The following is a 27,805-nucleotide window of genomic DNA, read 5'->3' on the forward strand; positions in this document are numbered from 1 at the left end:
CTAACCCTAACCCTAACCCTAACCCTAACCCTAACCCTAACCCTAACCCTAACCCTAACCCTAACCCTAACCCTAACCCTAACCCTAAGCTACTATAAGAGTAGGATGTATATAATATATAGAAGTAGCAGATCTCTAATTGCCTTTAGGAGAAACCGAATATTATTCTTATAAGCACTAGACTGCTGCTAGCCTTTATAGTATTAGATATAGATTATAACTAACTTCTCTTAGATTAGCAGGTAACGTTGCTAAGCAGTATTATACCATATCACAGATAGTAATTCAGATGCTTATAGTAGCAGGCTGGGTGAGATATGATATAGTACTAATACCTGCTTTAAGAAGTCCTAAGCATGTGTCTTGTAAATAGCTATGGCATTAGGATATAAGACCACGCTCCTATTAGTAGCTTTAGTTAAGAATATGGCCCGGAGCTCCGCGTTGCTCTAGATCCGCTAAAAGAGAGCTAGCTCAGCACCCTTTAAGAACTCGGAATTGCTAGGGTAAGAGAGCTACAAGCCTCTAAAGTCTTCTAGATCTAGATTATCCTTCAGCCTTTATAATTCAAGGGGGATTAGGTCCTAGGCCTAAAATAGTAGCTTATTATAAAGAAGAGAGTAGGCTTATTAATACTTAGATAGAACCAGGTGCGAGATCTAGCCTATTTGCAGCTCTACTCCCTGGTACTTGACTATCTAGCCGTCTAGGGACTACTAAGCCTAGTACTTAGTAATTGTAGCCTTGCTCACCTTAAATAAGTACAGCCTCCACTATAGAATATAGCTAAATAGCGTCTTAGCTAGCTACTAGAAGAACTTCTTATAAATCTTAGTAAGAAAGACTAGGATTTAATCTTCGTTATCCTGCTTTTAAAAGCAGGCATAGTTAAAAAGCATAAGCTAGGCAGTCCAAGTTAGAGCTAATAAATAGCTATTAAAGTTCCCCAGCTCCTCCTATAACCCTTAGCCTTTCCCGCGCACCTTCCTACTAAGCATAGCATAGAAGCTTAAGATAGGCGATTTGAATAGCACGCTGCTAACTGTATAGCAGATTAGAGCCAGGTAAAGTCGCTGAATAGCATACTTAAGAGCTAGCTTAGCTTCCTTATTCTTAAGAGCTAATACATCTATGATCTTATTTATAGCCTGGATTTGCTAAGTAGTTAGTTAGATAATATCCCTAGGTAATATCTGGTCTGGCTAAGCCTAAGTGAAATAACCGCTTTTACAGTTTACTACTTGATAGTAGTATACTAATAGCTACTTTATAGTAGTAAAGTAAGTAACTAGAGTTGATGCATTCTTGAAATACTAGAACCCATCTGCTTTACCTAAAGCTCTAGCATAGAATTTATTTAGGATATTAGCCCGCTGCTAGGTTATTTTCCGGTCTAGCAAGATATTGCTATATAACTAGTATATATCTCTTAAGACAGCTTTAGCTGCAACTAAGATTCAGATAAGCTAAGGATCCTTAGTATTCTTACTACCTATATTAAGCTCTTTCTTTAGTGGCAGTTTATATAAGCTCTAGATCTCCTTATCCTTTAGCTTGCCTATATGAAATAGAAATCCCGTTATGTTATATAGCTAAGGCATCCTTTTAGACCTTAAATCCCTAATATTATAAATAATGCTTGCCTGCTCTTTAATATTAACCTTAACATTGTTATAGTCCTTCTCGAGCTTAATAAATAGCTCCTATTTAGTCTTTATTAATCTAGTAGAGTGTAGCTTAGACCTACTACTCTAGCTTCGGCCCTCTATTGTCACGGGTTTGCCACGTATACACAGAGACCGGTTCGTGATTAGGATTAAATAAGTTCGATAAAGGAGAAAGGGAGGTTTATCCCTCAAGCCGACTTAAAAGGGGTGGACCCCCCTATATAGGAGCCTGAGGCACGTATAGGTAAAGCCAGTACTAACCCATAGGGTAAGACCCTTATATTACCCCCCTCCTCCCTCCGTTAAATAACAGACGGAAACCATAAACAAAACCTCGTTATCCTCCCTAACTAATATACTAGGAAAAAAAAATTTTAACCCTAAATTTTCTCCAGCGCTCCGCTCCTTTTTATCTACACGCCAACCCTTTTCGATATGCTATCTCCTTCCTTAATATAGTAGTCTAATCCAGGACTCCTAAAAGCAAGCTTATAGGCTTCCTCTAGGACTATCCTTTCTCTTTCTATTATCAGTTCTTTTCTTAGTAGAGAGCCTTCTTTTATCCGCTCTCCGCCTTAATACTTCTAGAGCTAGTAGGTTTCCCACGGCTCTCATATATCATTCCTATTAACCGCTAGATGTGTTTCTAGGCAGCCGCCATCCGTCTCTAACTCGTCAGGGTCCTTCCTCAGATGCCAGGAGGACAGGCCTTTACCCTCGCCTTATAACTACTCTTTATCGCGACCCTCTCTATTATCATCTTCCATTTCTAACACGTCAGGATCCTTTCTTAGATGCTAGGAGGATAGGCCTATACCCTCGCCTTATAACTATTCTTCGTCGCAACCCTTTTTATATTATCATCTTCCATTTCTAACGCATCAGGATCCTTCCTTAGATACTAGGAGGACAGGCCTATGCCCTCACCTTATAACTATTCTTTATTGCGACCCTTTTATATTATAGTCCGTCGTCTTTATAGCGGCTACTATTATATAACCGCCGCCTCCCTTTCAGGTGGGTTAAACCTCCTTCCGCTTCTAATATCGCGGGGCCCTTCCTCAAACCTTTAGGGGTCAGCGCATACGCAGCTGCCTCACTATTCTCGTTATAGCCCCTTAACTCATCCGCTTCTATCGTCTTTTGCTTTAGCTTCTATTATATAGCCGTCGCCTCCCTTTAAGGTGGGTTAAACCTTCTTCCGCTTCTAGTACTTGGACTATCTACTTCCAACCATTTTGCTCCGGCCTCTATTATATAGCCGTCACCTCCTTTTAAGGTAGGTTAAACCTTCTTCCGCTTCCAGTACTTGGACTATCTGCTTCTGACCATTTTGCTCCGGCCTCCATTATATAGCCGTCGCCTCCCTTTAAGGTGGGTTGAACCTCCTTCCGCTTCTAATATTGCAGGGCCCTTCCTTAAACCTTCGGGGGTTAGCATATATGCAGCTGCCTCCCTATTCTTATTATAGCCCCTTAACTATCCGCTTCTATCATCTCTCTATTCTAGGTAGAGTATACCTCCTTCCCTTTATCTTAGACATCGTCAAAGGGTTTCCGCTATCCGCTTATTCATTCACGGCTACCGACCAGCAATAGCCATTCTTCATATCATTTAGGTCTATTCTACCCATAATCTGCCAAATAGCTTCCTATTATCCGCTTATTCATACGCAGCGACTAACCAATTATCACCGCTTTCCTTATCCATTTAAGAGTAGTCTAAGGTCTAGCTACTCTCTACCTTTCCACTCCTATAAAAAATTTTCAGCTACCTTTCCGCTCCCATCTTTAAGGTTCGAGGGAGGAATCAGGCGTGCTCCGGCTTAAGAATAGCGGAATCCGTTAATCGTATCAATCCATCTTCGCCCTTGCCCCTGCATAGAGATAGCTTTCTATTATTGGCCTCTTAAGGACATCATTCCTCAAGCACGACTCTCTAGACTCCACTCCTTAGGCTACAGGGGCCAGTAGGTTGATTAATCGAACTTAATGTCACGGGTTTGCCACGTATATATAGAGACCGGTTTGTGATTGGGATTAAATAAGTTCGATGAAGGAGAAAGGGAGGTTTATCCCTCAAGCCGACTTAAAAGGGGTGGACCCCCCTATATAGGAGCCTGAGGCACGTACAGGCAAAGCCAGTACTAATCCACAGGGTAAGACCCTTATATCTATTATAACAAAGTAGTTAATTAAACCCTTCCTAGTAAAGTACGTCTGAAGCTTATACTCTTTCCATAACGGGCTCTCCTTATACTCTTTAGCCTTGATCTTATAGACGGCAGGCATATGCTCCCTTATCCTAAGCTGGTGGCGCGTAGAGAAATCATAATCTGGCTAGAGGTAGTAGAAGCTATTATAGCTTGCCAGGTGCTCGATTAGGCGACACTTATCCTTAACTCGAGGTTTATGCTCTTGGAGCTCCTCTATATTCCGCAGGTTATAGCTATTAAGTAGCTGGACTATTGTTTTAAGCGTGTCACTAGTAAGTTAGTGTAGCTTTGCTTAGAGGTGTTATTCTTAGCTATAGAGCCCTAGAATGATATAAGAGCTGTAAAGGTGGCAGATGACTACTCTATAAATAGGATTATATAAAAATATAATAAGATTATTAGTTAGTAGGCGTCTATTTAAGGGAGGCAATAAAATAGTAGGCCTAAGAGAAATTATAATTTTACCGAAAACTTTTTCGCCGGAAACATGCTAAGTCAGCCACGCCCGGACTAATTACCCCGCGCGGATTTCACAATTTCGCTGAAAAAGGGCGCTTATATAAGAGGTAGTTACTAGCTATGCAGTTTAATATAGACTCTACTTAAGACTATATAGAACCCGCTTAAGACTATATAGAACCTAGGCCCTCTTTTTAAGATAAAGAGCTAAATAAATTATAGGATAGAATAGCATAGAAGGATATACTATACTAGACTATTCTTAGCTTAATATAGAGTAGAGCCTAATTATTTCTAAGTAAGATTAAATTAAAGATTTAAGTAAATAATTATAATATTAATATAAATAGCTGCTTATGCCACTGTAGTAAATTATAGGTTTCTAGAGCACTAGTATCTATAGAGGCTAACTATAATATAAAGGAACCTATAGCTTAATAAAATGATATTCTAAGAATAAAGCTAATTTAGTTTATCTATAACTTACTAGTCTATAGATATCTAGGCTAGGACTCTACTATATTTATACTAGGATGCAACTTCTACTAGCTACTATAGTTAAGACATATAAGATAATTCTTAAGGAACTATAACTATTATAAAAGGAATAAGATATAAAGAGAATATAAATATAGACTTCTAAAGCCTCTACTAGTCCTTAACTAATTCTTTTAGAAGATCTCTATAGATTTTATAATTAACTTATTAAACTCTTAAGGTAATTATTACCTCTAAGTAATTAAAGACTAATTAAGCAAGTCTATTATATTAGAAGTAATATCTAATATAAAAGCTGAGAAGTGCGCTAAAAGGTTTATAAAATACTAGACATATTACTATAGTATACCGCAGATAATTACTAGCAATAGAGGCATAAACTAGATAAGCATGTTCTAGAAGACTTTCTATTACTTAACTAGCATATAGTAGAGGCTTAGCTCTAGATACTACCTATAAACTAATAGAGGGCTAGAAAGGTTAAATTAAGAAGTATAAGTATATCTTTAGAACTTTATTAATTAAGAATAATCAGATTAAAAGAGATAGCTCTTTATTACTTAATTAGTATTAAATAGATATTATTAAGCAGGCCTTATAATAAGCCTATTTTTTATAACTTATAGATATAAGGCCCTATCACCTATTATATTATAACTAGAGTCTAATTATAGTACTAAGCTACCTATAGCAAAAAGGGCTAAAGTATTTATAGAAAAGATAAAATAGATTACTAACTTATATTAATTAAGTATAATAGAGTCCGCTTAAAAATAAGAGGAAAGCGCTAATAAGAAAAGAACCCTAGCTCTAATCTACTAGAAGAGTGATAAGGTATAGCTAGATCTATGTAACTATTAAATAAGCTGCCTAAAAAGGAGTCTAAACTATAAATATACTAAATATATAATAGATAAAGTATTATTACTAGTCTCTATTTATTTATTAGAGATCCCTAGTAATATCTACTTAGTTTTTTATATAGATCTATTATATCTAGCAAGCTATAATCCTCTTTCTAGGCAGGAAACTAATAATAAATAACTAGAGCCTAAGTTATTTAAGATATATAAAGAGTAGCAGGTAGAGGAGATTCTATATGCTTAAGATAAAGTAAAAGGGAAAAAGAAAGTTAGAGAAGTACTAGTAAAATAGTTAAGATATTATAAACTAATATAAGAACTCTTAGAAAATTTATTAGATAACACTGCTATAGATAAGTTTAAAGTTAAATATAGAGATCCTAAAACCTATAATAGATCTTAAGTATTATAAGAAAAGTTAATAAAAAAAAGAGGAGGAATAAAAACAGCTAAAGTCTAATTTTATATAAAGCATAAATATTAAGAAGCGGAATTAGAATAATTAGAAGTGTAATAAATTTTATTTATTATTTAAAGAAAAAAAAAAAGAAAGAGAAATAGGAATAGGCCTATAGACCGCTACAAAACGCTAGAAGACTATATATAAAACCCTAGAATTAGGGATTAGTATAATATAGCCTAAGGACTACTATTATAGGAATACTGCTAGCACTAATAAATAGTTACTAATAGAAAATAATTAGAGAGTAGAGTATAACTTATATTTAATCCTATTAGGTAACTATATTAGTTACTATACTAGTAACCTTAAGAGTAATAGGACTAGAAACCGGCGGTTAGTAATATAAAATAAGCAGAGTCTAGCAAAAATATATAGAGAGAAGACTAGCTGCCTATAATAGCTTTAAAGCCTTCTAGGCCTTAAGTACCTTGCCTAGATTAGTAAAGGCGTCTGTATTATATTAAGTATTAGCTAATTAAAAAGAAGCGGAAACTAATTAAAACCTATACTAAAGTATTAGAGGAGCGGAACTAGATAGCATAGGCAATATAGGCTATTTAAGGACTAATTAGTTAGTAATATTTTTTTAATTAGAATCTAATAAATATATATAGATTCTTATAGTTTTTACATTTACAGGCGCACTTAGCATAGGAATAGGACCGGTTTAACTATAGAGAATTAGTAGAACTTAAGAGAAACTAATTAGAATTCAACTTATATTTTAGTTAATATAGTTAACCTCTAAAAGGGTATAGCTAATATAGTAGATAATATTAGATATCTAACTCTAATTAGTATTATATAAAGTCTATATAAAAGGGGTAGAGGGCATCTTAAGCACTTAAGCACTTAACTATTCTATATAGTATATTATACTTACTTTAATAGTATTAGTAATAGAGAAAGAAAGTTTAAAAACAAGTAGGAGAAGAGATCTTATACTTGCTTATTAATAACTATTCACTTTATTATTTACAGATTTATAATACTATATAGATTTATAATACTATAGAGTAAATAGTATAACTAAATAGAGATAATAGTAAAAGTAAGAAGTAGAAGAGCTTTACTAAGTAGATAGACTATATCTAAAATCTAGTAGAGCCTAGGTAGTTTATAAGGGGAATAGTAGTATAATATCTATAGGTTTAGATTATTTGCTATTATAGTTTCTATTATATTATTTAGTTTCTAATAGATTATTTACTATCTATAAATAGGTAGAAGAAGAGAGGTAATATAAGAAGTAAGCTCTAGAGGTAAAGTATAGGCTATGCCTATGCTTAGCTTACTAAGCCTTAACTAGGGAGCGCTTACTTTTCTTTAGATCCAGATAAAAATTCTTCTCTCTTTTTTATTAAACTTGTTAAATACTATATTGAGCCTCTATGTATATGTGACTCACCTGTGACACTTATAGTCTATAAGGTCCTTATAGCTATTATCAGGATCCTTATTATCTATAAGGTCCTTATAGTTATTAGGATTCTTATTACATAGAGGACCTAGGAGAGGACTATAATTCGCGGAGAGAGGATAAGTAGAGAGCAGTTCGCAGTTAAGTCAACTACTACTCAGACCTGGAACAGGGCTAGCTGGACGGCTTTAAGCTAGCGGAGTGCCGAGAACTAGAGGCCGCAAGAGGATTAAGGCCCTAGTAAGATATAGAGGGATTAGAGCTAGCGCGTTAATACTAGAGGCCTGGGTAGGAAGAGTAATTTTTATGCGCTAGGCAGCCTGCTGCTTATAATCTCGTTCGCGCTTCTTATTAGAAGAGAGGCGTGGCCGAGGCATAATAAGAGATTAAATTATAGTTAAGAGAGAGGTAATATAGGTAATATATAAGAAGAGAGTATATAGGTAGCGTCTTACTTAAGGAGAGGGCATATATATCACGTGTATTACGCTTTACTTAGGGGTGGGGCGCGCATATTACGTGTGTTACGCTTTACTTAAGGGTGGGGCGTATACTGCACGTGAGTAACGTTTTATTCGCCTCTTAATTGGCTCGCTTCGCTTTGTTGCACGTCGGCCCCCCCGCCTCGCCTGTCTGCCCGCCTCATGCTCGATGGACCCTTAGTAGCTACCTCCTTGCAGTCTTCTAGCAACCCCCTCCCCCTCTCTTAGCTCTTCTTAAGAGGGCGGCGCTATAGCGACCGGGTAGCGACCCCTCGGTACACGGCGATCTCCATCACATGCATCATGAGGCTGGTGCCACGCCGATGTGCCGTCGTCATGCGATATGTCGTATGACCAGATCCGTGACATACGGGTAATATGAAATAATCTTTACTAGCTAGACTTTATCCGGTTCATATTAAGCCTTAACCTATCTTCTTTTTCTAGATGATAATATATTAAATCCACAGTCATTTATCAATATAAGCACAGATATCTTTTCGAAGAACTATTAAGTTAAAGATTCAAAGTCCTTTTAAGATATGAACCAGAAACGAAATTGGGCCTTTGATAATAACATTCGGCCTTCCTGGAATGAACTTAAACCTTCGAAGCATGTTAAACGGGAACGGTCTAAGACCGAAGACACAGATTATATGAAGGTCCCAGTATATGTATCGACGCTAGAACGACTTAATCGGCCGGTAATCGAAGAGGGTCGAATCTATCCCGAACGCCTGAAGGGAGGAACAGCGCGTATTTTGGTCCTCCACCCTGGCCCTGCGTCCGATGATATCAAGTGCGACCTGAGACAGAAAGAACCCCTCGCGCAAGCGTCTTTTGATAAAGTATTATCATATGAGGCACTTTCCTACGTTTGGGGCAAAGAGGAAGATCCAGAGTCTATCATTCTTTGTAAATGTCGTTTCGCCGTTACTCGTAACCTCGCAGAAGCCCTTAAACACCTACGACTTCCCAATTCTGACAGGATGCTCTGGGTTGATGCGATATGCATTAACCAATGCGATATAAATGAAAAGGAAGCACAGGTGGGGTCAATGCACTGGGTTTACAAACTCGCAGAGAAGGTTATTGCGTGGTTGGGACCGTCAGACGATGATAGCAGTTTTGCTTATGAGCCAATGGATTTGATTCAGAAGCGCAACATTACACCAGTATCTCCGGTGATCATGACTCGTATTAGCAACGAGCATGCCCGCAACGAGCACGACCCTTTTAGCAAGCTAATGAACCGGCCTTACTGGTCTCGCGCTTGGGTTGTGCAAGAAATGATGTTCGCTCGTTCCCTTGTTATCCAGTGCGGCTCCGAGGTGGTACCATATTCGTCACTCGAGAAAGTCTATCCCCACAATCAGCAAGCCTGCATAGTGATCGATTCAGATAAGAGCGGTCCCAAGCGCATCCACTTCCGGGGTGATCATGAGGTGAGAATCTTGAGACTGGACTACGAGCAGATATGCCCCAAACAATTTTTGGATTGTTTCCTAGATAGGCAATGCCGCGAAAGACAGGACAACATTTTCGCCTTTTTAAACCTGTTTAGCGATGACATCCAGCAACGAATACTAGTTCGTTACAATACTCCACTACCTGAACTTCTTCTTCATACAGCTCGGGCAATTATCGAGTCGACGCGGAGCTTATACATCATCGTCGTCAGGGGGCGTCAGGAGCCTCCATGTGCTCAGGGAAACGATAAATGGCAGCTAGAAATGCCATCTTGGTGCCCGTACTGGGCCACGCCGTACAGGGGTTACTCTGTAGAGCCACAGGATGAGCCAAGCTTGTTTGCAGAGAAAGCTGTCGTATCCTTTCTTGCGAACGGTAGGCTACGGGTGAAAGGCTTCGTCATCGGCAGAATCTCGCGGACGATTTCGCGCCATACACCACCCGAAGCCCAAGCGACGCCTTGGTGGGATCAAGCCGATATTAATCGGGAGTGGGAGCACTACCGGGAGTGCCTGTCTCTTGGTCTAAATGGTATGCCAAAAGATATACATACGGTACTAATGTCCATAAAGGCCACTACTCGAACTCTTCTTGCCGGTCGAGGCGGGAACTGTATTGATGAAGGATTAATTCAGATGTTGGCAGAAAGCAGGACGGTGGATATGGGCTATCCAGAAACAATCGCCTTGCGTGAGATCTGGAACAATATGAGGTTCCGGTTGGCATGTTCATTTCGACTTGGTCGTGCAGCGACTAGAGCACTTTACTCCAGCAAGATGGCACCGGCTGCGTGGATCAACCGTATTGCTCTTGTTCCTCGTACTGTTCTCCGGGGAGATGCTATATGTGCGATCCTGGGATGTTCAGTGGCGGTTGTCCTTCGCAGAAGGGGAGAACGCTATCATGTTTTAGGAGAGGCGTATGTTGACACTAGCGCAATGGGTCCATTTAAAGTAGCCGTCGGATTAAGGGACTTTATACTTGGATAGAGTTCATTCGAAGAACGTGCCTGGTCAACCTTCTTGCAGAATGATGCCTCCCTGATGATAAGGGCGCTATAGTTGACGTTTATGATCAATTCAATTCTTTGATAGCAAATGTTTACTTATTCTTTGCAGTTGACCGAGAATTAGACTTGTTTATTATTATTCTGTAATTCCCTCGTAAAGAGCTCTATTAATGAGGTCGCTGAAGACTTCAAACGTTTCGTTATACTAGCTGGCATCGTGGACATGGCGCAAGGGTTTATGCGGAAACGTGCTAATCAGGTCAGTCCAGCTATTATATGTGCATGTAACGACACATATAAATAAACTGCATAACGGCCAGAACTAAGTGTATTGCCTATGTAAGAAATCTACGCTAGGTTTCTAGTATACCTTAATTAAGTATAAAGTCAAAATAGTACATCTAGTATCAGCTTAAATAAAACTTATATTATGGTAATCTAATTAAACCCTAACTCCCTTTTTACACTTTCAACATCCGCTTTCTTTGCCTTTCCCCAATCAACCCCTAACCCAACACCTTTCGCCACAAAAAGCTCCTCGGCGACCAAGCTCCGAATCGTCGGATATGGATGAAGCAGCATACTCGTCAGCTTCTTCAATGCCTCCATACCACCATAAAGCTTCACAGCTGCCTCGAGCTTCCGGACATTTTTGGTCTGGTAATGCGCTCCTTGAACAAACATAAACATCTGTTTCTCAAACCGAGCGATCCCCATGTCAAAGAGAAATCCCATCACCTCCATCGCGGACACTTGAACCCTCTCGTTCTTCATTACTATAATCACCGTTTCACACACCAGTTCCCCATGACCAAACTCCACCAGCGCAGCCCTACTCGCCCGCACAACATCTTCGGACCCAGCATCTGCTGAGACAACATATCCTTCGAACAAGCTGACCATCTCACCGGACTGCAGGGCCAGGTTCAGAAAGTAGGCAAAGTATTCCTGCAGAGGCAATGTCGGCGCTCCCAATGCCCTCTGTCCCTCGGCTCGCACTTTGTCAAGTTTCTCAACCGAGACCCGCAAGAGCTTGCCGAAAAGAGTCTTTTCTTTCAAGGCTCCAGCCGCCTTTGCAGCCTCGATTCGCAAGAGTGACCCGATATCACCCCGCGCATCTGTCGTGTAATCATCCAAGCCCTCCCCAACAATAGCCACACAATGCGGGAGGGCCATGCTGGTCCTCAGAGCCAACAGGATCGTGGAACATATCTCGATATCATGGCGTTCTTGTCCTGCAGCCCACCTCAAACGCACCACTTTCAAGATTTGTGGCTGCTGAGCAATTGGAAAAGCTTTCAGGAGCGCGCGTAGGTAGACCTTCCCTTCCCCGTTGCGATTGCTACTGCTAGCACGTTGAACCCAGTCAAGAATAACCGATGATCTGTCGCTAGAATCAAGCAAGAATAGAAAACCGGCGGCAGCTTCAGATACGGGGTCTATGTCGTCAAGGGCAAGAAAACGGGAAAGAAGATTTCGCATAGTTTTGCAGATCCCCTCATTTGGACGACAAACCTGGGAGCTTTCGTATAGCTCTTCAAGAGTACCCAGGTATCTGGTGACATGTTCGAAAGATGCATCAAGGTTTAATGATGGAATTCCAAGGAAAGAGACAACGAGATTATGGTCTTTCACGTCAGGTGGAGAAAGTAAGCGGAATGCGACATCTGCTCGCAGAACGGGATACATCGCGAGCATTAGACAACTTGCCGATTCCGCGAGAAGCTCTGGAGACTTGGAGGTCTCGAAAGTATTGAGAAATTCGAATATTGAACCTTCGAACGTGCCGAGACTGCGAACAAAACCGTGTAAGTCTCCCTCAAGTCCCGACTTTATGTCTGAAACATCTAACTCCAAACCATTAATCACCGACGCCATACACAATATCAAACCATGTGCTTCTCCAGCTTCTCGTACTGGCAAAGACCGTAAACGAGAAGCGAGGTCGGTGATGATCAAATGGATTTTGGTATAATCCGGATTGGTCCAGACCACACTTCCAAAACCAGTAGCTATTGTCCTTCGCATTGTAGCGTCATTATCCTGCACACCACGCCATCCGAGTAGAGCTAGCTTAAGTCCCTCATAGTAGTGACTTGACAACCGAGCAGCTTGTGGCGCCGTCTCCTGTACAGCCCTCGAGCGCAGGGCAACTGAATGATAATCAACCACTTGTACAACTTGGATGCCTTCATCGACAGTGTCCGGATGACGTCCAATAAGCTCCTGGAGAGCAGCTGAAGCCCCACGTCGAATATTCCCAGCAGGATCCAGACATCCGGAAATCACCAATTCAGTGGCAAGACACTGAAGGGCAGACGCTTTCTGTGTACAGCTAAGAGCTGCAGCTTTGATTGTCACAGAACTCAATTCTTTTGTACTGAATCTTCGAGCTAGTGCCCAAATCCCAAAGCAAGATGCATCACGAACATTTGCGCCGATAGAACTTCCCGACGTAGATCGCTGCTCGAATGAAAGACCAATGGCAAGATACGTGAGAATGCTGTCAAGACTTTCTAAGGGTACAGAGCGACGATACAACAGATGCGAGAGTGTCAAAATCAGGCCGTGCCACTCCAGCGGGTTGGCATTGGATATATGGAAACCCCGGTTGTTGACTGGTGGTTCGAGCCATTTTACACCAGCTGCAAGAGAATCAATGACTGCTTCCACAACTTGTGCTGCCATTTCAGGTTCTAATTTCAATGCGACCATACTTAAGGCCTTACTAGCAGCAAGTCTGACAGGAGTAGCTAAATCAGAAATGTATTCCAGAAGAGTACCAATGATAGATTCGACTCTCTCTGAGCCTTCTGAGTTACTGGAAAGGTCAAGAGCAGCGATAGAGCGGAGTACCTTGATCACAGTCTTTCGAGCTACTGCCGAACTCTGGATGGCGTTAAAAACAACGTTTTCTGAGCTCGAGATGTCTTGAGAGAGCTGGAAAATGGAAGGAAGGAATGGACTCATATCGGTGGTACCAATGGAGGATACCAGAACGCCGGCAATGAATGACAGAATTCCAATGTAGTGATACGCTGGCTGGATGACTTCTGATGGTTGAAGCTCGAGAATTGCCCACCGAACCAAGGACCGCAAAATGCCTAGGTGTTGCATATCCCTGCGAGTTGCTATGCGTACGAGTAGAATCTTGGCCGCATCTCGCTCTTTACCCGGCGAGGAGAGGTATTGGATGGCCAGTGGTATGACTCGTAAAGCTACAGCTGGAACGTTGGGTGGCCACTCTAGGTGAGGAACGGCAGCTTGAGTGATATCAACAGTGTCTGCAGATGAGATGGAAGCCAAGTCAAAGGGTGCTAGTAGGAGCTGAGAGAGCCAGAGAAGTGTGATATACCGTTCCTCCCAGCCCCATGCATCTGATGTGGTAGCAGACTTGCCGCTGCCTGCTTCGATGGCGGAAAGTAGAAGCTCGAGATGCCTGGTCTCGGTGCTCAGAAAGCGGACAATTACCTTTTCTCCTCTGATCTTGCAGAATGTGTATAGAAGCCTGCATATTGAGCGCGAGACTGGGACCAAGAGCTGTGAGTCGACAGCATGCTGGTTCTTCGAGGGGGGAGATTGTAGGTCTGCGAGAAAAGCATTCGCAAGGATGGGCACAAGCTTGTCGAGGTGAGGGTCTAGGAGCTGAGGTAGTTCTTGGAAGGGTTCTAGCTAAAGGATTCATTGAGCATTAGCCATAGTTCTGTAGATGTAAATATACAGAGAAAGGCAGCGTTACCAAGATCACCAGTCTGTCTGTCGCTCGGACTCGCACGCGGCGGCGGACTTTAGCCTTGCCAGAGCTGGTGGTCTTCCATAAAAATGGCTTCAATGAGCTTTCTAGGTCAGCTAGCAGATCTGCAGAAACTCTCTGGAGCTTTATATCGCGGTCATCTTCGGGTGCATCCATGCCTTGGGCGCCAGAGCTGGCATTTGCGGGCTTTTGGGTGGTCATAACGATGTGATATCAGGTACCCACCTGAGGTCGACTGGATATATGTAGGCCGGCCACTCTATTTGTAGCTGTAAGTAGTTGCAGCGACAACTATAGAGGTCTCTAATAGAGAGATGTTGCTCTGCTGTAGCAAAGCATTGGGCAGCTGAAATTCCGATAGCGCGCTTATCGCCCTGACACCGAAGCAACAGCCTAAAAGCGGCATGTTAAGCCCAGGACCCTTCCACTCTTCCCCACCTACTGCATCGAGCCATCGTGTCTTTACTTCACCTAACTACCTAGGTACTTACCTACCAGGTACATATCTTACCTATGTACTCTAGGTTACGTTGAAACCCGAATTCTTTACTATATTATACCACAACTTCATTTCCTATAAAAACACAATATATTGCACTAATTAAGTATCCATCCTCTGCCATCACCCCGCTCAATCATTTTGTTCCAAATATGCTAAGTACAAGCTCTTCCAAATCCGGCTCGGTCATCCCTCTGATTCCCAGTACACTATTATGCACGCGCTGAAACTTATTGCCGTACCCAGGAGCATAGATGGCTCGCCTGATGAGATTGAGCATGGTCGTTGGTCCTATGTTCTTCTTCTGTATCTCCTCCCGAGCTTGCTTTTCCAGCTCGGCAGTATCAACTTCCTTCACTTCCCATTCTTCGCCGGGCGTCAGTGCCTGTGCCAATTTCAGCAACTGTTTCTGCGATACATCGATATCCTTGACCCAGACGGCCCGGTCAGCCGTCTCTGGAGGATGGGTAAGGATCCTTCGCACTGCTTTTCCGATGGTTGACAAGCGACTCGTACTGAAAAGTTGATCGCCACCATCATACAGCTCCGCTTTCCTGCCCTTGAAATTGAAGAACGTTCCGTTTCTAAGGCCCCAGTCTAAGAATGGCCCCGTGTAAACCAATGTATAACTGACCCCCTTTACAGCAAGTTCACTCAAGTAATTTTCGATTTCAACCTTCGCGGCGTAGACAGGCAAATCGCGTGTTTTGACGTTGTGGAGATCGCACCCAAATTCAGATGGAATGATCCGTTTCACTCCTGCTTTGACAGCTGCATCAATCAGTAGCTTCTGTGCTTGAACTGCGGCAGACGCTACGGTTGATACCAGAGCTTCTTGTCCTTCTAAAGCCGTGACCAATGAATCGAAGGAATCAAAGTCTACTTTGATGTATTTGACTCCAGGAGGGCCGGTACTTGTGCCAGATGTTCGAGTAAGGACGGTGATTTCGAAGAGGTTAGATGCGAGAAGTTCTTGGAGTACCACGGCGCCAAGATTCCCAGTGGCCTATAATATCATGAGACTGACCGGACTTCAAATAATCTCGAGTACTCACTCCGACCAAGGCAATCTTTTTGTAGGTTTGGTAAGGCATTGTTTGGATTTTGATGAACAAAAGAGAATCAAAGTAAGAAGTCAACAAGGTAGAAATATTGCTATAATGAGGAAAATTTATACTCGCGAATGCGGAGAAACCTAGTCGCTTTCATCCGCTTCACTGGATTACTTCATATGGTGTGATTTATGTCATCTGATGTTGTTTGCGCCATATATGCATACCTAGACAAAGTTCGGGTGTAAGGATACGCTACTACACTAGAGAAGTTGAATGCCGCGGGGTACGGAGTGCGGAGTAATGCATATACGTACGAGTATCTACACGTACGAGTATGTTTTGATTAGATCACTAGATGTAGGATTTGCAAGAATGGTGTATTCCAAGGTAGGTACTGTATAGTAGGGCGATGGTATTGATGATAATCATCAAAACAACCTTGGATCCCTTCTTTACGCGTCCACGTGATACTCCGTACGTACAGTAGAAAAGCTTAAAATGATTATGCTTATAAGGTGCGGTGTGCAACATAAAAATGGGATCGAATCGAATCATGTGCATGGGGCGGGAACTAAATTCGACCAACGTCTTTTACTTATGGAGGTACAACATGTCAGCATGTCTTCGTCTTCCGTCTACTCCTGCTCCTACTCCTACCCATCTCATACCTTGAGATTCTCCAGTATATCACAACACCAAGGAATTCATTCGCCTTCTGCTTGCCAAGGTAGGTAGCTATGCCAGTATGCATAACTTTCAAATATGGTTTTGGCTAGGCTTTCCTCCCGCGCTATCCGGCACCGACCAAATCTGTCTCTAAAAGCACGTTTTCTGCGTCATGGCAAGGAACCTGCCATGGTCGTGTGAGGCGCATTTCATCTACTTCCTAATCTCTTCCTCTTCTATCTTGTCACCCTTCAATATCAATCATCTATCTACTACCTAGGTAGGCAGTAACAACAAAATGGGCCAGATGTGGAGTCAATTATTTCCCCCAACGCCGCTGTTCACAGAGAAGAACGCCCCAGACCAGACAGGCAAAGTAGAATACCCTGGCTGGCTGCAGCAACAACCCCAGAAGCTATGTCCAAGGCTAATAACCACTGCAGGTCTTCATTGTCACAGGCGCGTCCAGCGGCGTTGGTCAAGAACTGGCCCAGATCCTCTACTCACATAATGCAAAAGTCTACATCGCTGCCCGATCCGCCGAGAAAGCCACGCGGGTAATTGAGTCCATCAAGACAAACTTCCCCAACTCCAAAGGACAATTGGTCTACCTCCACCTCGATCTCGACGATCTGACTACCATCAAAGCCTCCGCCGAAGAATTCTTGAGCAAGGAAGAAAAACTAGACGTGCTGTGGAACAACGCCGGAGTGATGATACCACCCCAGGGCAGCAAGACAAAACAGGGATATGAACTGCAATTGGGAACCAACAATCTCGCCCCGTTTCTCTTCACAAAACTTTTGACCCCGATCTTGATCAAGACTGCAAAGTCAGCCCCAACCGGAACTGTGCGAGTCGTGTGGGTGTCTTCTTCTGCTGCTGAAACCTTTGCCCCCAGCGGTGGAGTGGAGTTGGACAACCTAGACTACAAGAGAGACCAGCGCCCATGGACCAAATACGGAATCAGCAAGGTTGGGAATATCTTTCACGCCACGGAATATGCCAAACGTCATGGCAATGATGGAATAATCAGTGTGGTATGTTGATTTCGATGCGTATAAAACCCTTGCTAACGTACAAGGCCTTAAATCCAGGGAACTTGAAAACAGAGCTCACACGCCACACACCTTCCTTTCAACACTTTATAATCGGTTTCGTTCTATATACTCCTATCCACGGCGCTTATACTGAGCTGTTCGCCGGCCTTTCACCAGAAGTCACACCTGCAAAGAACGGTGCATGGAGTAAGTTTTCTTCTTTATTTAAATTTACAACTGCTGATTTGAATAGTCCAACCTTGGGGCCGTTTCGAAGAGCTGAAGCAGGATGTCGTGGCTTCAATCAAGAGTGAAGCGGAAGGGGGCACTGGAGTAGCGGCTCGGTTCTGGGAATGGACCGAGGAGCAAGTAAAAGCCTACCTTTAATGTTGCCACATCTGGAATTTGCAACATCATGAGCCTTCTCTCTTCCCTTCGCAATACATTTTCAATACCTACTCTACAATATCACGTGCTATCATGAGCCTTTTCCAATCCTTCACAGATATGGCGCCTTTACAAATACACTCAGAGGTAAGCTACATGCGACAGCATAATTTGGCATGTCTACAGCCTCTGCAATCTTCAGATCTCCTGCTACACTTGCAAGCATGTAACCCTCGACCCTAGTCAAGCCCTTTTCACCTACCAACCAATTTATCAAGCCCCTCACAGCTTTCCTGCTTGCTTCTCTTAAATCAGCATCGATGCCCAGCGCTGCATATTCTCCCCTGTTCTCCACAGCCGTTGTTCCAATTGGTTTGGTAATATAATGCGGACTGACTACCCACGGCTTCCCCTTCTCTACGGTCAATTTGACCTTGGCCTTCATTGGCGTCTCAATTGCAGTTCCACAAACTTCGCCATCTCCCTGCGCTGCATGTCCATCTCCACAGCTAAACAGTGCCCCTTTGACCTTGACAGGTAAATACAACATCGATCCGATTCCAATATGTTTACAATCAATATTCCCACCAGTATCATATGGCGGGATCGTGCTGAACTGGCCCTCTTCCCCATGAGCAAGTCCGACAACACCGAGGAAGGGTCGAATGGGGATATGAATACCCTCCTTGAACACCGTATACCCCTCTTCCTTATGAGTTTCCAAATCCCAAATCTTCAAAGCCGCCTCAGGAAACTCATCCGCTAGTAGGCCGAATCCAAAACTTCCAGGTAGCACAGCTGTCCACCCGTAAGTCGCGGTTTTCAAATCCAAAAACTCAATCCTCAGCACATCTCCTACCTCGGCCCCATTCACATAGACAGGCCCGAAAGCCGGGTCAGCAAATGCGGCATCGAAATTGCCAACGTCAGCAGCGGTGGAGGTAGCTGTGAACTGATTGTATCCTCCGTCCATGAGATCAAACGTGACTTCGGTACCAGAGTCAACCGTGTGCACTGGTTTCAGCGCGTTGTCCCATTTGAGATGTACTTCACTGCGAGAGACGTGGAATGAGTGCGACATGATGTTTGGATCCTCGGTACGAAGATATTGGGTACTGTAATATGAAGTGGTGGTGTATAGGAAGTGTTGATATAAATAGACCAGTCTTGAAAGCAAGGCGAGGGCGGGGTACTCAAGTAAAACAACGTGATACGTAGATCACACGTCTCTCTCGATCGACGCAGTCTTCTGACGCCGCTACATACTTACACTGGTATTGGTTCATATTGTAAAGCAAATGACTTCATCTACTGTACACTAACGGCCCGAAGAATAAGCTGTGCTTCGGGTCTGGTCTGGATGGAGCACTTCCCCTCTTCGGATGATGAACCGGATTTGCAATTAGTGCATGCTGTGCTCTGCTTGCTGGGACTGGTGGACCAGCCCAGCGTGGAACAAGTCGCTTTCTAGGTATAGGCTTTTCCGTATTGCTTATAAGTTGTTGAGGTGGTAGTAGGCTCTTGTGAGGAAACATAAACTGCGTTACAGTACTCATACTTGTACAGAAGTGTTTCTTCCTTCAAGAGCAGAACAGAGCCCCGAAATTCCCCGCAGTCCCCAACATGCATCCTTCGCAGAATCGCATCAAGTTACCTCGTTATTTTATTATTGCGCTCCCACGCGTGGCACCCTAGTCACCGTCACCTCGGCCACTGCAAGTACAGTACAGTACTAGTAGGTCGGTCTGCAACCGACTGCAACCATGTGCTGGGGACTGACCACACTACCTTCCCTTCCCCTTCCTATTCATCACATCCACATCCCCGAAGGCAACTGAATAACGAATAAGGAAACTTGATAAACGACCTTGTTATGTCAAAGGATTCTTTCCCAGGAACAGTCTATCTAGGTACTCTACTCTTATCCTCCAAGGTATGTGTACGATGCCCTACCCTACTCTGCTTCGTACTGTAATAATGTCACAGACAGCCACGATTCATCGTTACAGTATCGTCATGGTTGATTTAGGACCCTTATGAATTTATCTTACGCTTGGTCCCCCACGACCACATCTCTGGGAATTCTATGCGAGGGAGAAGGGCACCGGTTTTTCAAGTGTCGGGGACTACGACGGGGACCTTGATCTTGATAAGGATTAGGTGATGATCACCAGCGCTACAGAGGCTGGCTTGTCTGGTCACTGGCTGGGTGCTCGTACTACTACAGACTATAGTGGGTAGGTAGTTAAATTTATAGTGGTTCGACACAAACTTTGATAGATAGCAGCCGCGTCTAAGATGCTCTCACCAATTACAGGCCGGCTGGTACCTGTCAGGCGGTGCTACCTCCATACGGAGTAGCCTGTCAGTAAGAAGATATTTTTAAACGAGCGAGCCATGACTTGATCACAACTGGTGGATGGGATGTACTTGCGAGTTGCAAGTTGCGCTGTGCAGATCCCAGATCCTACTGTACAGTACAGTAGTAAGTAGTAACAGTACATCCTAGATCCCAGGAATCCACCCAAGTTAGGATTGATTCTGGAGACTGCTGCGCCGCGCCCACGGTTACGGCTGCCAAGTCGTCCTCCCCCCCGTCGCCTCAGCGCCTCAACTGGCAGCGTTGCCCACAATTGATTACCGTTGACCTATCCGGTGCGCGATGCCATACAGTAGTTATCCATAGTTATCCCACGAGAGTTTTGCCTTGCAAGCGTTATCTTTACGACGAGTCAGAGTCTCCACGAGGCAGGCAATCTATCGCGTGCCGACGTCCGGCTTCCTTCGAAGACCGAACATTCGTCCATCTTTCTTCCCATCCATCGTCTCTCAGTTCTTGTTGTGTTGAACAATGTATCTATCTTGTGCCCAGGGGGAGAGTAAAGAGAAGAGGGCTGTAGAAGAAAAGAAACCAAATTCTTAGACGTCAATATCACAGCACCACTCCCTTCTGAAGTTCTGCTAGCTACTCCGTACTGTACCCGTAGTCAGACAAATGCCCCTGCACAGCGTGACCCTGCAGCCCATAGGATCACACTGATAGCAACCGTCAACACTAGTCGATCACTGATTTGCTGGAAAGTCAGGGTTCGAGGCCCAGCCCAGCCACAGCGTCCACCACTTCTATCCTTAGCCATAGCCTTGTGCTTCCTGTGTTCCCTTCATCTTCACCGTCTTCCTCTACAACCCGAATCTCGAACTTCTCAACTCGCCGAGGACCATCTTGCTGTTCTTTTATTATTGTTGGACTTTCCTTCCCCACAATCTCCCTCCCAAGGTTGGAACAATCCTATTGTTGTCCTCCTCGGAAGCAGGCAGCCGTAGTCTCAGTGCGACCGAAACCCTGGGATTGTCTCTCGCGATAGCGTCCCTGTAGGCCCCCCTAGGACGCAAACCTCTGTGCGACCGCGCGACAGCAAGAACCGAGTTTTGTCATGCCCCATCCCATGCGACAAAATCTTCGAAGACATCTTTTACCCTTATCGAAAAGTCCCGGCAGGAATGCGATCAATTGACGGCCCTGGATCTATACGCCTACCTTTGCGAATCAACACAACTCCTCGCTCGTCCCCTCTGCGGAGGTAGGCGGGCGTGGCAGTGGGAATCAGTATGGGAATCTATTCCTCCGCACCCCCGGCTCGACAGTTCTACCAAGATAAACCGACGTTGTTGGTCTGTTGGTGGTGTACGGTTTTTGCTGCGGTCATTATAGTCGTCCGAGTATGCGGAAGATTCATTCGGTCGGAAAGGTTGTTCAAGGAGGACTGGATGGCATTTGCCTGCATAATACCACTCTTCATTCGAATGGGAGTGGTTCATGTGGTACTGCTGTATGGGACAAACAATACCATCACGACGGGCCTCACCGAGCAGGAGATTTATCACAGGTCGATTGGCAGTAGGCTTGTCCTGGTCTCGAGGATCTTCTATGCAGCAACGTTGGTGTAACCTGAAACTCTATCAGATATCATTGTACTAACTACGCTCAAGGCTTTGGATGCTCAAACTCACAATCAGTGAATTCTTCAAGCGACTGATATCTAGTATATGGAGAGAATCCCACGAACGAATACTCATATTTATACGATGGTTCTTCCTCATTACATTTGTTGCTGTAGTGATAGCAGACATCGCCGAGTGCCAGCCATTCACTCATTACTATCAAGTTGTGCCAGATCCAGGACCGAAATGTCGACAAGGCTACGCCCAACTATTGACAATGGGAACTGCCAATGTCATAACAGACTTGCTGCTCGTGCTCTTTCCAATTCCAATCATCATCCGGTCGAAAATGGGGTTGAAAAGGAAGACTCAATTGGTTCTCCTGTTCGCCGGATCTCTTCTACCGGCTGGAACAACGCTCTATAGAATTCCTAATATCATCGATCGTCATGGCAGTCAACAGTATCGGTCGCTCCTTGCGTCAGTCGAAATTTTGTTTGCGACCGTGATTGCCAATTCGCTAGTTTTGGGGTCTTTCATCCGGGATAGAGGTGTCAAGAAACAAAGATGGAAGTTTGGATCAATGAGTGACAGTATCGAGAGGACGGCGAGTCGAAGGGGCACAGTCACGAGGCATTGGGGAAGCGACGAGGATCTTGTAAGAGACTTGGGCCTGGGCGTAGACCCTGAGCTCAGAGGAGCTACCCCAACCCCTCGACCAGCGCCGATGGCTGTGGCAGGGAATCTTCCGGTGATAAAGGGACATTCGGAGATTATTTCAAGGGACTGGCAATTTCCCGGAGGAAGAAGCGAATCGAGCGACGAGGTCGACTTGATGAAGTTTCACGATGGTGGCCACAGTCCTGGAGAAGTCTCGTCACTAGCTACTCCAAGGAAAGTCTCTTTCTTTGATGTGGGTGGTCTGCTAGACGAGGATCAACCTACGAGGGTCAGCTCGTCAAGAACGACGGATACAGATGGGGAGAGTTCGACTCGGGGTCATCTATATTCGACTTGGTCATATGAGAATGGCCTGTCTCCTGCGCCAGCCCGCAGAGGCTCTTCGGCTCTACTGCAGGACATAGGAGGCTTGCTCGGTCCGAGGAGAAAACATGAGCCTCGAAGTTACGAGTTGCAGACGATACTGCAAGAAGAGTCTTCCCATCCTTCATCTGACGCACACGGACATTCAGCAATCCAACGGCAACAAACGACGCTGTCTTTACAAGATGTGGGAGGACTCCTTAAATAATACCTTGAGTGGAATGATGAGCTACGATGTTCACGTGTATTTTTTATGTGCGATACTTAGCGATATGGGGAATGATTGGGACGGGGAGTTTGGCGTTGAGGGCCTGTGACGATAGATGTCACATCACACGAGCTGTAATTATGGGAGTATTGGAGGGGTTCTGGATGTTATATACCACAGCGGTTCATCGCTAGCTTTAAAGTTTTATGACTTGGATAGATAGATCTGGCCGGAATGAGATGAAATGAAATTTCTAATCTATAAAGTTGTTCTACTACATTTGTGGATACTGTTGGACCACTAATAGGCTAATTATCTCTAAAAAGCTAAGCTTCAGGAAAGATATATACTTGCACGAGTATACAGGTTGTTCATCATTCCCGAATGTTTATAGATGCCTTGCTATGCCCTACTAACAATAGGTGGAGTGGTGAAAAGATGTTCCATCGGTTCCTAAGAGACAGATTTGGATCACCTAGCTGATCTACCTTACCGTAGTATCTGCTATCTACCCCGCCTCCTATCAAAGATGTGGCATTGCAGTAAGCTGCTTCTAATTAGCCATAAATATTCCATGCGGATGGATGCTAGAGTGAGATGGCGAATGTGGAACATGATCACGATTTAGGGTGAAACATATTAGTCTATTTTGGCTGTGAAAATACTCTGCCTCAGTGCGGCACCAAAAAAAGTACGTACTATTCACTATCCCCAGCCCCAGCCATAATGGTACTCTAACACAGCCTCACTTTGCATCCAACTTCCAACATCACAGATCTCTTCACTTCTCTTCATCTCTTCTTCTTCTATCGTTCAATACAGCAGGATATGGAGACATTACTTTTGTACGCGTAGCAGATCTTTTCCTTGCTCTTCGTTCGTTAATCAATTATTATTATTATTATTGTTGTTATTGTTATTCTTCTGGTTGCCATTATCACTGAATCCCTCGTTGCAGCAGCAAGGTACAGTACCAGTAGGAGCAGGAGGATTCTGGAGGCAATATTTTCAGCGTCTCTTTTCTGCAAATTCACCAGCCAAAGCCAATACCTCGGAAGGTGCCTATAGGTAGGTATCAAGCATATCCAGCCAGCCAGCCTACCCACATCACACGCCACCACCATGACTGAAGTTGAAGAACCTCAATTCACGTCGCTCTCGGCGCGCATCGCTGCTCTGAACCAACAGGGTGTTGGAAAGAGTCTGGGCGCAGTACCCCAACCCCATCCGACTAGTAAACGACCTCCTCCACCTCTTCCCTCATCTTCTTCCACCCGACCTGGTGTCCCCTCCAGAGGCCAAACCACGAACAATCCTCCCATATCTACCTACGGTTCATCCTCTTCCAAGCAAGCCAACAACCTACCGATTGGTATTAAAGGCACTGCACTCCTACCTCCGCCTCCAGTCGATCGCGACCAGTCCCAATCCTCGAATACAAACAATGCTAGAACCCCCCCTCTGCCAGCCCGACGGGGTCCTCCTCCACTACCCACGCGCAAAGACTCGCAGCCTTCTCCCGCTCTTCCCCCTCGAAAGAGCTCTACACAATTGGCCAGGCGTGGATCAAACGAGTCGGCAATGTCATACAGCTCTGCCATATCGAACATGTCCTTAAGCCAGACAGGGTCTACAAGTACCAATGCTTCCTCGGTGGACTCTGCGAGAAAGCTTCCGCCAGCCCTGAACCAAGCAAAGCTTCCGCCTTTGCCCCCCAGCCGGCGTGAGCGAGAGCAGGCGGAGGCCGAGGAGCGGAGAAATCCTCCAAAAGTGCCCTTGACTTCTGTCAAGTCGTCTCCCAACATCCCCATGCGACAGCCTCCAGTTGTTGACCGTGACTTGCCTCCCAAAATGCCTCCTAGACCCAGCGGACCACCAAGGATGCCATCAAGACCCACCAACTTCGACAACGTACAGGAGGAGGAAGAGAAACCACCCCAACAGCCTCCCCGGAGACTTCCGCCCCCTAATTCTACAAGATCTGCACTCTCCATGGGGTTCAGTAACAGGTCCAACGAAACACCGAATCCCGGCCCCCAACCTACCCCAACATTCACGAGAACAGCAGGCCCTGTGATCCAAGAACTCAACGACCGCAATTTTGATAGTGTGGTTATGACTGGAAAGGCAGTCTTTGTGGACTTCTATACAACCTATTGTAAATACTGCGTCGAATTGGATCCCGTGTGGAAGCAAGTGGCTGAAGATTTCTCATTTGCCAGCGACAAGTTAGTATTCGCAAAGGTTGATGTGGGGAAGTACAAGACGTTCTTAAGCAGGTTTGGTATTCAATCATATCCAACCTTGCTCTTCTTCGATGGTCGTAGCCAGACGCCCCAGAAGTATCAATTCGCTAGGCAGGCGAAGTATCTGAGCGACTACGTGGAAGAGCAGACAGGCATATCTGTGGATGATGCACCTAAAACAAATGGTGTTCCGCCGCCCATCAATATGAGTTCTAAGCCGTCCCGGAGCCAGGTTCAAGCAGTTCAATCTCGGCCTGCGCCTGCCGCTCCTCCTACTTCTGGGTGTCTAATCTGCAGAGATTTCTCTGGTCCGGATCAAGTTGCAGCCCAGCACCCGCGCCATTCTCTTCCTGAAACTGGAGATGCCACCGGCTACTTAGCTAATGTTCTTTGCGGGCCATTTGTGTCTGCCACTGACAAAGCACGCGCGATATTCACCTGGCTCCATCACAATATTGCATATGACACCGCTGCATTCTTTGGTAATAGAGTTAAGCACGTCGATCCAAAAGACACCATTGCATCCGGGCTTGCGGTCTGTGGTGGTTATGCCGGTGTCTACACTGCCATTGCACTCAAAGCCGGTCTGGAGGCGGTCATGGTCACGGGGCACGGCAAAGGCTACGGGTACACGGCTCTTCAACCCGGCGAGCAATGCCCTCCATGCAATCCAGCAGGTCACGCATGGAATGCTGTTCGGATCGACGGTGGCGAGTGGAAATTGCTTGACTCTTGTTGGGGTGCTGGCAATGTTGGTAATCAAGTCTTCAACAAGAAGTTCACCCCGAGCTATTTCACTATGTCGAACGACGACTTTGGGATAAAACACTTTCCCCAGGACCGTAGCCATTTCTTCCGCAGTGATGGAAGTGTTCCCAGCTGGGAGGAATACTACCTTGGTGCAGCCCGCGCCGAGCCGCTGCAGATCTACGGCTCTGTTGAAGATCACGGAATTTCTCCGGTTTCAATTACACCACCGCAGAAACGATTACCTGTGAATGGAGAGACTGTGCGTTTCCAATTCAGCAAAGTGTGCGAGCATTGGGATTTTGAGAAGAATGGAGAGGGGAAGCCGTACCGCCTTGTATTGAAGATCAATGGGCTGGATGGGAGGAAAGAAGATTATGTCGCCATGGAGAATAATGATTTTTGGTGGTGGACCGATATTTCAGCGCAGGATTTGGGTGCTCCCGGTCAAACAGTCAGCTGTTATGCTGTTACTTCAGTAAATGGGAAAGATGCCCGGGGCATGACAAGAAGAGAATACCTCAACAAAAAAGGGCGGTCTGGGATGGGTTTTGCTGGGGTTTGTGCGTGGGACTTGGTATAGGTGTTTGTTAGGATACCCCTTATGAAAATAGCGATGAAATAAATGATTGTCACACTGCAGGGATACGCTGTTCAGAACTTCAATCCATTTTTGGCAATGAAATGTGGTGTGGCCAGCCAACTCCTTTCTTTGACCTCAAGGGCTCCTATTTCCATCCATGCCGGGGTATTCATACGCTCATTATGCGGTAATATCAAAACGCCAACCTAGTATTGAATCGTACTCCAATGTGCGATCCTATAATAGTACAAGATCGTCATCGGTAATGTCCGGAGTCTCAATTGTGAGATATGTCGGTGGTGTCGTCTCCTTTGTTGGAAGCTTGGGTGCTGTTGTCTCAATCATTGAGAGCCTCGGTGTTCTTTGTCTCTATTCTTCGAAGCTGCGTAGTTTTTGTCTTGACCTTTGGACGTATCGGAGTTGTTGTCTTGATCTTTGTAAGTGTCGCGCGTCTTTCTTCATCCCCGTTATAGTTGACGCAAGAAAACAGGCCTTCGAATGGCTCATCAGAGAAAGGCGATTCCTCAAGAACTTCCCCACGCACGTCATGGAACTTGTACTTCCATTTGTTCCACGACCCCTTTACATTGACATTCCATCAGTAAATTATATCATCTCAGCCTTGTGATAGTGGGTGTGGGGCAATTCACATAACTTACATTCGCCTTCTTGAACTCCTCGACGCGACGAAGCATCGGAACTAGCAGTGCGTCGTACTTCTTCTCCGCCGCTGGTGCAAAGCCGCTCTTGGTCTTGGTCTCTTCAACTAGCGTTTGCGCGGCCAGACGCTGGATCTCAATTTTGCAGGTATCCGTTAAGGGACCCATCGCCATAGCATAACTGTGTACAAGTCTGCCGAAACAAACTTCCCATCTGATGTGATATTCCTTGCGGAACATCTCGACAATAAAGCGTTTGATGCGGATTGTCTCCCCGAGGGGCCGTCTCTGCAGAATTTGGAAGAAGTTTGACCACCGCTCCTCGGTCTCCAGAACATCTTGGCCCAAGTTCTTCTCAAGGAGTTCTCGGATTTGGCGTTGGATGAAGTGTTGCTGTGTCAAGGGGACGTGGCGGTATGTTGTAGAGCA

General features: G+C 44.7%; 7 protein-coding genes across 7 annotated transcripts; 4 read left to right on the top strand and 3 right to left on the bottom strand.

Moving 5' to 3' along the window:
- Positions 1–8,609: 8,609 nt before the first annotated feature.
- het-6_0 (Heterokaryon incompatibility protein 6,OR allele) lies at positions 8,610–10,526 on the top strand (the record flags this gene model as incomplete). Its single annotated transcript, XM_031152493.1, has 1 exon — positions 8,610–10,526. The coding sequence occupies one exon, from the start codon at positions 8,610–8,612 to the stop codon at positions 10,524–10,526; it is 1,917 nt and encodes a 638-aa protein (XP_031002620.1).
- A 458-nt stretch (positions 10,527–10,984) lies between these two features.
- On the bottom strand, positions 10,985–14,501 carry Tbcd (Tubulin-specific chaperone D; the record flags this gene model as incomplete). The annotated part of the gene is made up of 2 exons (XM_031152494.1): positions 10,985–14,218; positions 14,286–14,501. 2 exons carry the CDS (start codon positions 14,499–14,501, stop codon positions 10,985–10,987), a joined length of 3,450 nt encoding a protein of 1,149 aa, XP_031002621.1.
- Positions 14,502–14,935: 434 nt separating this feature from the next.
- On the bottom strand, positions 14,936–15,893 carry LHYA1_G007566 (uncharacterized protein; the record flags this gene model as incomplete). The annotated part of the gene is made up of 2 exons (XM_031152495.1): positions 14,936–15,805; positions 15,855–15,893. The coding sequence occupies 2 exons, from the start codon at positions 15,891–15,893 to the stop codon at positions 14,936–14,938; spliced, it is 909 nt and encodes a 302-aa protein (XP_031002618.1).
- Positions 15,894–16,818: 925 nt separating this feature from the next.
- LHYA1_G007567 (putative oxidoreductase) lies at positions 16,819–17,947 on the top strand (the record flags this gene model as incomplete). The annotated part of the gene is made up of 4 exons (XM_031152496.1): positions 16,819–16,896; positions 16,964–17,560; positions 17,605–17,767; positions 17,814–17,947. The coding sequence occupies 4 exons, from the start codon at positions 16,819–16,821 to the stop codon at positions 17,945–17,947; spliced, it is 972 nt and encodes a 323-aa protein (XP_031002619.1).
- Positions 17,948–18,059: 112 nt separating this feature from the next.
- On the bottom strand, positions 18,060–19,233 carry fmdA (Formamidase; the record flags this gene model as incomplete). Its single annotated transcript, XM_031152497.1, has 2 exons — positions 18,060–19,062; positions 19,214–19,233. The coding sequence occupies 2 exons, from the start codon at positions 19,231–19,233 to the stop codon at positions 18,060–18,062; spliced, it is 1,023 nt and encodes a 340-aa protein (XP_031002622.1).
- A 2,299-nt stretch (positions 19,234–21,532) lies between these two features.
- LHYA1_G007569 (uncharacterized protein) lies at positions 21,533–23,141 on the top strand (the record flags this gene model as incomplete). The annotated part of the gene is made up of 2 exons (XM_031152498.1): positions 21,533–21,885; positions 21,938–23,141. Coding segments are annotated over 2 exons (1,557 nt in total), but the record flags the coding sequence as incomplete, so codon positions are not given.
- A 1,122-nt stretch (positions 23,142–24,263) lies between these two features.
- On the top strand, positions 24,264–26,717 carry tigA (Protein disulfide-isomerase; the record flags this gene model as incomplete). Its single annotated transcript, XM_031152499.1, has 1 exon — positions 24,264–26,717. The coding sequence occupies one exon, from the start codon at positions 24,264–24,266 to the stop codon at positions 26,715–26,717; it is 2,454 nt and encodes an 817-aa protein (XP_031002608.1).
- Positions 26,718–27,805: the final 1,088 nt, after the last annotated feature.

This window comes from Lachnellula hyalina (genome assembly GCF_007821495.1).
Source record: "Lachnellula hyalina strain CBS 185.66 chromosome Unknown contig00160, whole genome shotgun sequence".
Lineage (NCBI taxonomy): Eukaryota > Fungi > Ascomycota > Leotiomycetes > Helotiales > Lachnaceae > Lachnellula > Lachnellula hyalina.